We start from the raw sequence: 11425 nt of genomic DNA on the forward strand, positions 1-11425 counted from the left end.
CTGAGCACCTCAATGCTCAACCTGGCCAAACAGTATTAATTGCAAGATCAACTATAATATAATATAATATAATAGTGAAAGCTTTTAGAAGACTGAATAAATTATAGAAAAAAATTGGATACTGAAACAACAAAACAAAACGAGGCAAAACTAATCCACACTGGCTGCCAAAACGGAAAACGCCAGTGTGATTACCCCATCTTTTGAATTACCGGCTATGTCCTCACGTAGATTAAAATGTTGTACAGGCTACTCATGTTTTCTACCACCAGGGCCAATCCCAGCAGTTTCTAAGACAATGTCCATGCTGCAATGTTCAGCAGCAACGATGGATATGTCCTTAGTGTAGGGTAAAAAGTCGTGCAGGCCACTTGTGTTTCCTACCATCAGGGCCAATACCGGCAGTTTCCAAGGAAATGTCAATGCTGCGATGTTCAACAGCACGAGCAATGCTAATGCGCAAATGAATTTTCGTAGCGGGACAGGCATCGGTGCCAACTGCTGCAAATGTGTCGCTACTCGGTTTTGCTGATGATGCTATGGCAATCGGCTCTTGGAATGTAAGGATTGTTTGCGACCAATGCGTTTTGGGTGTGTACGGGGATGTGGACAACACAACTGGCATTTCTTTGCAGAACCTGCTGGTAAAACCAGTCTCAAACCACAAGACAACCCCATAACACCATGTTGTTCGGCATTCCAAATCATTTGAGAGGCTTTCCAGCACAGCACTTGCAGTGAAATCCACTCCATCGGGTTTCATTGTTGCCAAGTCAAAAGACTGAAGCCAAAGAAAAAATTGCATTTTAACACATACTAAAAACCAGATTTATACATCAAAACGCCAATATAAAATCTATGTAAGGTATTTTTATTTAAGAGAAAAAGATAGATCCATCAATTTCATTTCTGGCGCACAACTGGAAAATAGAATCAGGAAAAACATTTTCTAAAAATCACTGATTAGCATGCTTCAGAATTCTTCGATTACTAAATACGCTTCTACTGATATCAGTACATCATAGAAGTATAATAAGCATGTATAGTTAGTATGTGTAGTATCCAAAAGTTCCCGACAAGAAAATTAGTCAAGGTTTACCACTAATCTAGGAATTAGACTTGGTCCAGAATATTTGTGACCTAAAAATGGGAACGACAAACCATAGTGCCAAAATCAATTTTGTCATAAAGAATAGTGCGAGAAGTTAAGGGAATTACGCATCCAAAAAAAATTGTGTTTAACCAAAAAATTCATCCAAAAAGAGAAGTTTACAGAAACGATTTTTTCTTTGGTGTGTGTGTTTGGGGGGGGGGGGATGTCAAAACAATTTTGAATATGCTGGCACAATTTTGCAGTTTTGAGGACCGTGAACTTGGGAATTACAGAGTTGAAGAAAAGGGTGCTAAAAAAATCTCTTCCAACTCTTTTAAGGCAATTCCATAAGAGTTTGTACCTGCCTTGATGATCATGCACAAAGAACTCGGTGACTCTCAAAAGAAATTTTAGAAAATTTGAAGTTAAAGGGGTACCCAAGAGAATGAACCAAAAGAAAAAGAAAAACAAAGACAGCCAGCATCATTTCCCTATTTTAGAAAGTTTGGCCAGTTCTAAATAACGTAGGTGAAAAAGAACTTCAGAAAATTCAGGCCAAAAGATACTAACAAAAGGTCTTAAAACCAGAATATCTCTTTATCCTTTTTACCTTCAAATATTTCAAAGCATACAACTTTCTGGATGTAGATGACACTATCTAAACAACTGAATGCAATAGTTCTTCCACATACTCTGGCAACTTTACCTAAGTTTGGTCCTTTGGGGTGAAATGGAAAAGCTGAATTTAAAATACTAATATTTGCTTGAAGTTTTAAAATTCATGAACAATTTGAAGAAGTTTCAGAAAATCCAGATTCATTACACAAGCCAAAGTAAACTGATAGGGAAGCCTTAAAAGATACTAGGTCATATCCCCACTCCACACCACCCCACCGCCCTTCCAAAAATAAAAAATAAAAAGAAAAAAAGAAAAAGGAAAATCAAGTTTTGCCCGATCTATTTAAAAAGGAACTGGTCACTTTTAATGAGGTAACACTAACCTGAAGAACTGCAGAACTAGTCACTATATCTTTATTATCCACAATGTCAACAATAGGAATCTGTGCAGCATCTCCGACAAGTTCCTTGCCAATACAAGACATGTTGAAACCATATACATTTTCCCAAAATGAAAGGCTAGTACCACCCTTACCAAATCCGGCAACAAACTGCGAAGATAATGGAAGAGAAATTGATAAGCTCTCAAGAACTAAAAAGCACTCATTTGACAAGCAAAGGGAATATTGTATGGGACTCACAATAGTTGCAGTGTCAGGGAGGATGGCACCTCCAGGCTTCAACCATCGGTCCCGTGCAAAGAGCACCGAGCTGAGCATTGACTCGTAAAGTAGGCAATACCCCATCCATTCACTCAATAATACATCAACACTTTGAGGTTGAACTTGTAAAGATTTATCAAGCTCTTCAACCATCCCATGAACCACTTTTATTACCCCTGTGGGATGCTTATTACTTTCATTTTGGCTTTCACTCCGCCAAAGGCCATTATCCATTGCAATCTGCAAACAACAAACAAAAGGAGGGCAAAACTCAGTGAGAGGAAATACAAAGGAGACTTTAACAGCTATAAAACTAGGAAAATTTACCTGAGTTGCAACTGTGGCCATCTTCTCACTTGCATCAATTGCAATTACCCTTGAAGCCCCAGCTTGAGCTGCAAATAGACTGGTGAAAGAAAAAGAAGGGAAAAAAAAAATCAGTTAAACAACCCTAGTGGAAAGAGAGACATATAGACAGGTGAACTACATAATGAACAAATAGATGGCCTCACATATCATTAGTAAATGTAACCTTTTTTTTCCTTCTAGTTAAGTGTTAGTATATGGAGATTGGCCATCCCAAGTAAAGGACCTTTTTTTTTTCTTAAAGAATCTCAAGTAAAGGACTGTTAAAATAAAAGTGAGCCTGAGTTAAAAACTTTTAGGCAAATGCACCACATAAATGGTTCACTTATCCTAGTGCATCAACCATAGATGGAACATACCAATAGAAACAGCCTACATGGTTAATGGCATCTGCCAATAAACCGTAGCAATCTGATGTGGTATCTACAACCAAAGCCCAATTTATTTCTATATAACACCATGAGAAGACTCCACTCAAAGATGAGTGAGGATTAAGAAAGAGCAGTAAACACAATTTTGAAATTATAGAATGGTTTTAATGATACAACTTAGATCTAGAACATCTAAAAGAATCCCAATGTCAACTGGGTATAGGGACTGGCAAGCCATGGATCCCATTAATGCACATCACACACGATTTTATCAAGCAAAATTCAGCTAGTAAGACAAACATAACTATACAACATATTTTCAAATCAATAGACAGGCCATGAAACTCTTTTATTGTTCAGTCATACTATATCTTTCTCTTTTACCCGATAGGAAACCGTGAACAACAAAAGCTTAAAGTCAAGAGATTATCCAACACCCACAAGCACGTAAGCAAAAACAAAGATAAACAGATACTAAAATGGGTGAAGTTTTCCCAGGATTCAAAGGATTCCAACAGAAAACCTTTTAGACAAACAACACACTGCTAGACTAAAACTATGTTGAAAACCATTAGTACAAAAGGCATAAGCTGTCAAGAAGTGGCCCAACAGTGTATACAAGCACACAATAATAATTCCTTTATTAGATTTGTCTTGCATAGGTACTCTTTTTTGATAAGTAATGTATATTCATTCAAAAGTGCGGGCGCAACCCTAATACACAGGGAGTATACAAGAGAACACCTAAATTATAGGGGAAAAAAAAAAAAACATAATTCCAAAACTCAGAAAAAATAGAAAAAATCAAACTATTCCATGCCACTCTATATATAGGCTGCATAGGTACTCTTCAAAGTTTATTATTTTATATTAAAAAAATTCTTTGCATTTGTGACTACTCATATCATAAAGGTAATTAAATTATCAGTTACAACAACCCAAAATCATAGCCAAGGTTTTAGCAAACAGATTGAAGGTAGTTCTGGACAAGATTATATCTCAGTCGCAAAGTGCTTTTATTAAGGAGAGGCAGATTCTAGATCCTATCTTGATTTCTAATGAATGCCTTGATAGTCGGTTGAGATCTGGGGAGCTAGGGGCTATTTGCAAAATGGATCTGGAAAAACTTATGACCCTGTGAATTGGGATTTCTTGTTACATATGCTAAGGAAGTGTGGTTTTAGGGGGATTTGGTGCTCTTGGATAGAACATTGCATTTCTTCGATGCGATTCTCAATTCTGGTCAATGGTTCTCCTTATGGTTTCTTTAGCAGTTTAGCAGTTTCAAGGGATTGCAGCAAGGGGACCCCCTGTCTCCTCTGTTGTTTGTTTTTGTGATGGAAGCTTTGAGTAGGATGATTTCGGCAGCGGTTAATGGGGGACTGCTAGATGGATTCAAGGTCGGTAATACTGCGGTCTCACACCTTCTATTTGCTGATGATACCTTGATCTTTTGCAATGCTATGCCTGCTCAAGTACGATATTTGCGGAGTCTATTTTTACTATTTGAAGCTGCATCCGGTCTGAAGGTTAACTTGGCTAAGTCAGTGTTGATTCCAATGGGGAATGTGGAGCAAGTGGGCATGCTAGCCGGTATTCTAGGGTGTGGGGTTGCCTCTCTGCCAATTAAGTACCTTGGTATGCCGTTGGGGGCCACTTATAAGGCTAAGCATATTTGGGATGGAGTTATCGAAAAGATAGAACGTCGGTTGGCCGGTTGGAAAAGGTTGTATTTGTCGAAGGGTGGCAGGGTCACACTTATCAAGAGCACTCTTACTAACTTGCCTACTTATTATCTGTCTCTTTTTCCTATTCCGGTTTGCGTTGCCAAGCACATTGAGAAGTTACAGCGTAATTTCTTATAGGGTGGGCTAGGCGAAGAGTTCAAATACCAATTGGAGAAGTGGTCAAGGGTTTGCACTCCGATTAAGGAAGGCGGGTTGGGTATTAGAAATTTAATGGTGTTCAATCATGCCCTGTTAGGAAAATGGTTGTGGTGTTATGGATCGGAAAGAGATGCTTGGTGGAGGGTTGTGGTGGATGCGAAGTTTGGAAGCTTATGGGGAGGGTGGTGCTCTATGGAGATTTTAGGTACTTTTGGGGTAGGGTTATGGAAGAATATTAGGAAAGGGTGGGACACTTTCCAAGGCTTTACGCGTTTTGAGGTGGGGGACGGGACTAAGGTTCACTTCTGGCATGTTTTGTGGTGTGGAGATACGGCATTCAAGACAACTTTCCCTGGTTTATTCAGTATTGCCTGTGCGAAGGACGCCTCAGTTGCGGTTCATTTGGAGGTGCGGGGTGGCTCTAATCAGTGGAATGTTAGTTTTTCTAGATGGGCTCATCATTGGGAGGTGGATGTATTTGTCTCTTTTTTCCAGGTGTTGCATTCTACTCGAGTGAGACGAGGGTATGAAGATAGGTTGTGGTGGATTTCCTCCAAACGAGGCCGTTTCAAGGTCAAACTTTTATTTGCTTCCTTGGCATGTACTGAAGGGAGGCAATTCCCTTGGAAGAGTGTGTGGCGTATACAAGCTCCTTCGAGGGCGAGTTTCTTTGTGTGGTCGGCGGCTTTGGGCAAAATTTTAACACTAGACAACCTAAGGAAGCAGCATGTGATTGTGACGAACATGTGTTGCATGTGCAAGAGGAATGAGGAGACGGTAGATCATCTTCTTCTTCATTGCGAGGTAGCTTATGCTTTGTGGTGAGCATTTTTCGGTCGGTTTGGGTTGTCTTGGGTGATGCTGAGACGGGTTTCCGATTTGCTCGCCTGTTGGTGGTCTTCGGGAAGGAGGGGGAGTGCTGCGGTTTGGAAGATGGTGCCTACTTGCTTTTTTTGGTGTCTATGGAGGGAGAGAAATAATAGGTGTTTTGAGGACTTGGAGGGTTCCTTGGAAGACTTATTATCCTATTGCTTTCATACATTGTACCTTTGGACTGTGGCACTTGTCTTCCCAGTGTCAATTAGTTACGATGACTTTCTTGTTCGCTTTTCCCTTTCTAGTTAAGTGATCCTATTGTATACTCCTGGTGTACTTTGGGGCGCCTTTACACTTTTAATAAGACTGGTTATTACTTATCAAAAAAAAAAAAAAAAGTTTGTTCGAAATTTATTAGAACATTGCGTATAGAAGCAACTCATGATATGGCTCATTTTAGGCATTACAAAGTTGTCATCATCTGTAGTATAAGTACATCTATTACATAAGGATCCTTTTGACCAACTAGTAGATTCACATGTATTGTAGCTCAATCAAGTCATTAAAAAGCCAGAACCACCTGAAGTAGAAAGAAACATCCAGGGCAGGTTAGCAGGTAAGGATACTTTTGACCATCCAGATTATAAGTTATTGCTTAATTATAATTTCTAGTAGAGTACTAAAGGAAACTAAGCCATCGTCATATTGTTTTTTTTTCCCCAAACAACAGGAAAGGGCTATAATTTACATGAATTAAGCGCGATAGCCTTCTAACCGTAGCCTCCCATTGTATCACGCACAAATGTTTCAAAAGGAATACTTCCATATATCAATTATCATGAGATAATTATGTGATCACTTTATGTTTCCTTCTTCTTTTTCTCCTTCTTAGTCGCTCTCTTGTATATTCCCTGTGTACTAGGGTTGCGCTCCTCTGCGCTTTGATTAATACATCTTTTTTACTTATCAAAAAAAAAAAAATTTATGTGATCACGTGCGGGTATAGAACAAAAGTGTTTTACATTTAAAATACACTTCCCTAATACAAAAATAATGATGATCAAGGATATTTATATAACAGGAAATGTTACGATGAATGTTTGCGATATAGAACACAGAGTCAGGAAGTCAAAACTGTAATCTGGTTCAGAACTTCTATTAATGGTCTCAGCTGCATCAGCACCTGGTAATGGAATAGTGGACTATGATGCAAATAAATAAACAGCTAAAACTCTTCTAATCATAACAACAGTAAGACAAAGCATATTTGTCATCTAACCTTAGTATGCCAGTCCCACAACCTACATCCATCACAACAGCATTATTCAGGAGAGAAGGGTTTTTCAAGATAGCTTGTCTATAAGCATCTGTTCTTACCTGCAATAACCATTATATATGAGATAGCATTAACAAAAATCTTGCACATTTTTCCTCCGAGTCAAGCTTTTTTACTAGCAAAAATTGACACAAGTAAAGTTCACATCTACCAGAAACCAAGAGATAAACTAAGAACCTTATCACTTATCATCTCTCTGTGGATGCCAAATGAACTATAAGCCCCAAAATAATTCTTGTTCGCATTCTTGATATCCTTTGCAATAAGAGTAGGAAAAGAAGCTCTTAAAGGTTTATCTTTCAATTTTCTACCAGATGAGTCAGCATGTTCTCTTGAATCCACACCATTGACCACCACCTTCTCCAAGGAACTTGCTGTGTGTGAATAGTCATTGGAAGCAGAAACAATTATCCCTCCATTTTCGTCACAGGTATCTGCACTAAATACGGTAGTGTCCCCTGCATTCTCGTCATCAATAGAAATCTCTTCAAAATTTTCCAAATCCCTCATCAGTTCTTCTTTGTCAGCTGATGCAGTACAGTCATCTTCACCTGCTTCATCTTCACCGAAACTGTACAAGAGTGAGTCATCTTTAATGAAAGGATTCAGATATCTATCATCTTCCCAAAGCGACTTAATGTCCTCAACGTTGACTGTTTCATGTAAATGATTCTGAAGATCTTGGTTAGACTGACAGGTAACACCGCAACTCCAACATCTGTTTTTGGCCACCTGGTATGAAAAAGGAATGATAGATGATTAGAAAATATCACACCATGAACTTTTGATATGCACAAAGTTATTAACCTTGCAATCTCGCACACAAATCCTCAAATCCCTATACTATCTCAATTAATCTACGCATGTGTGTGTATGCAATCAAAACCCTTGACATGGTTTTCATCATTGGACTTCGACACGACAATAACCATTAAACTGAGCGATTTGCAATAATAGAGCACATCGATTCCATTTTTCTTGACAGCCAAGCAGAAGAGATTACAAAGCAAACCAAAACATCTTCTCTGAATGCTGAGAATATGCAAGAAAAGACAGCACAGAACAATATTTTCCACTAAACTGAGCTTTACACGGTTATTTTACTTCATTCGGCATGAATTTCCGTCTCGTAATTTTTCTGCTTTCTCAGCAACCAAAACTCAATACACGCTCATAAAATACTGAATTTTAATCCAGCGTGAGTTTTATTACTCTACTTTCGCTCGTCTTCTCAGGAACCAAACAGATATCAAACCAAATAAGACACTCACCTGAGAGCGGACGTAGTTGATGAGCTTAAACGCACCGTAGAAGTCCAAACCCAAGCTTGTCCGAATACCGCGAAAATCGAAGCGGTGTGAAGTACTGCAATGCTTGAATAGCGCATCGCACGAACCGTACTTGGAGTCGCAGAAGAAGCAAAGTAAGTCGGAGTCGGAGCTGTCTCCTTCTTCTTCTACGTCGTCCTTTTCGGCTTCCCAGTCGTCCCAGCCTTCGAGCACTTCGTCTTCGCTTTCTTCTTCGAGTTCGTAGTCCATTGATTCTGTTTCGTTTGGTGGGAGAGCTTTGGCCATGTGTGCTGTAATGGAGGGTTTGGAAAGAGCAGAGTGGTACGGTTCGCGTGGCGGTTTAAGTGTTTAAACCCTAAGGCCTATGCAGAACCCAAAAAAAAACAAAAATATTTTAAAATATATATATATATATATATATATAAAGTGTTTAAGCCCTAAGGCCTATGCAAAACCAAAACAAAAAAACAAAAACAAAAAAAAAACTTCCACATATGTGCTTTGCCCCAAAATAAAAAGTTCACAAGGGTGTGAATTGATTTACGATAATATTTTCTCTATTTTTTTTCATTTTTTTTCATCTTATTTTATAAATGCACTAAATCAATCATTAAATTTAAGAATTTATTTGGATTTCACACAAATTCAATGATAGATTCATCCATTTACTATAATGATGATTAAAATATAGTTAAGAAATTAATGAATTTTATCATTTATCGCATTAAAAACATTACAAAAGTCAATTTTCTCTCACTGTTATTACCACCATTGATTACTTTTCTCTTTTTTTTTTTTTTTTAATATGTCCATAAAATATGAGAGAGAGTAAAAAGGGATTCAAATTATTAATTTTCGATTTACGAGGCATAGTCTCTAGTCGATTTAGTTATTTCTTGAAGACCATTATTGAAGTATTGAGATTGAAAAGGATGGGTTCCATCCAAATGTGTTAAATGTAAAGTCGAATGTATTTTATTTTGAAAATAAATTTTTTTTGTCGTTTTAGGTTTTTTTTTTTTTTTTTTGAGAGAGAGAGAGAGAGATAGGGGTTTGGTGTTTAGTATGAAGGCAAATTTGACTATTTCCTAGATTATTAGTTTTGTTAATGGCATTTGACCAATAAACAATCTTTTATTATCAATGGTAGACCAGTAGTTGGACAATAAGGGGAAGACAAAGGAAGAACAATATAAATTCAAAGGGAAAACTAGGGACTTGAAACTATAGGAACCACAATTTATTTTTTAACTCCATCTTTAATTTTTTTTTGCAATTGAAATGTTTAAGATTTCAAGACTTTGTATTAGTTAATAAAGGGGAAATTAGTTTTAGTTAGCAGGTCTTCATGCGAAATTTAACTTAGCCCATCAATTTTCAATTTCAATAATTAAGTTTCTAAATTCTATTCTCATTGTAAATAAGTTCATTTATTTACCATTCAATCAACTAACAAAACATGCCCAGGAATTAGAATCCTCAATTGAACTGAGAATATCTCGCTAGTTATATTAGAATAGTATTTTTGTCCCATGGAAAGTGAAAAGACAAAAATATATATTCAATATAATTAACTATATATTTTTTAGTTCGTTTGAATTGAAGAAGATCTTGTTCCTCCTTAAAGAAGGTCGTCCACTATGATTGGTGACTTTCCCTCCGTGATTTGGGACATTGCCCTTAATAGGACAAGGGCATCCACCTCTCATATGGTGATGGGCACCCCCGTCGTAGGTTAGGGGTGAGCTACCACCTATCTTTTAATTTTATCATGACGTGTCAAATAGGAGAGATATGGTATCAATTGTTTTGTCCAGCGTGGCATACATTTAGGACATGTTTGGTACGCATAATGACGATTTTTCATTAGGAAAAACAATAGATTTGATTGAGAATTAAAAAATGTGAAATTAAATAATTATTCGTATTCATTAATTTGATGACGACGCCTACCACCATGGTAGAACCACAGGGTGATCGTACCACCTTCAAAGCCCTTTCGTGCTGGACCCTTGAGGAGTTTCGGGGGTGGTGTGACCACCCATGGCGCCATTGGCGGTGGTTGTGACCATCCCCAATGTTATTGATGATGGTTGTGGTCACCCCAATGACACTCGGTATGATGCGACCATCCTATAGTTTTGTCAAGCTATGGTGGCCGGCCACCCCATAGAATATCTAGGATTTTTTTTAGAAAACTTGACTTACACCTTTGGAAGTATAAAGCGGTTTTAAAATTATAATCTTGAAAATTTAAAATTTGCAATATCAATATTTCATATTTATTCCCTTTTAATTTCACACTTTTTTGTTGTTGGTTAAAATGCCCCATTTTTTGTTAAAAATAATAAATAAAAAAATGCCTTGTCATTATATATATATATATATTAAAAGGGGGTATTTTGAGCATTATAACCAAAAATGGATAAAATTAAAAGGAGTTGAAACATGAGATACCAACATTAAAAATTTATAAACTTTGATGTTATGGTTGCAAAATTGCTCATGCATCAGGGGTGTAAGTGAAGTTATTATTTTTTTTCAATCTAGGTCGTAGAAAATAAATGAATGGGCCTTCGGGGAAACCCATTAAATTCCTCAATAAATATATATTTATCTAATTTTTTAGATTAAGTATTATTTTCTGTAAGTGAAGAGCTATTCCATCATATAAATAAGGAAAATGATAAAAACTGCATGTGGAGAATTCAAGAGAAAGCCTTAAACTAGAGAGAACCTTTCAAAAAAAAAAAAAAAAAAGAGAGAGACATTTGGTCTAAAAGTTGGGTAAAAGTTGGGCTAAAGTTGGGTTTAAGTTATGACTGTATCACACTTCCCACCTATAACTTCTATGGGGCAAAAAATGATATTTTTATTGCACTATAGCATATCTCTTAAGTTTTTTTTTTTTTTTTTGGTAACATATCTCTTAAGTATTTTACCTAGTGAAAAAAGTATAATTCTTTACTTTAACTATTATTTTTTTCA

At 37.0% G+C, this 11425-nt stretch overlaps 1 protein-coding gene across 1 annotated transcript; it reads right to left on the reverse strand.

Annotated features, from left to right (window-relative positions):
• Positions 1-132: 132 nt before the first annotated feature.
• LOC132183189 (probable protein arginine N-methyltransferase 3) lies at positions 133-8809 on the reverse strand. Its single transcript, XM_059596597.1, has 7 exons — positions 8420-8809; positions 7326-7880; positions 7092-7189; positions 2701-2779; positions 2353-2613; positions 2095-2262; positions 133-781 (listed from the first exon to the last, which is right to left on the reverse strand). Exons 1-7 carry the CDS (start codon positions 8720-8722, stop codon positions 341-343), a joined length of 1905 nt encoding a protein of 634 aa, XP_059452580.1. The 5' UTR covers positions 8723-8809; the 3' UTR covers positions 133-340.
• Positions 8810-11425: the final 2616 nt, after the last annotated feature.

Source organism: Corylus avellana, chromosome ca1, assembly GCF_901000735.1.
Source record: "Corylus avellana chromosome ca1, CavTom2PMs-1.0".
NCBI classification, from domain to species: domain Eukaryota; kingdom Viridiplantae; phylum Streptophyta; class Magnoliopsida; order Fagales; family Betulaceae; genus Corylus; species Corylus avellana.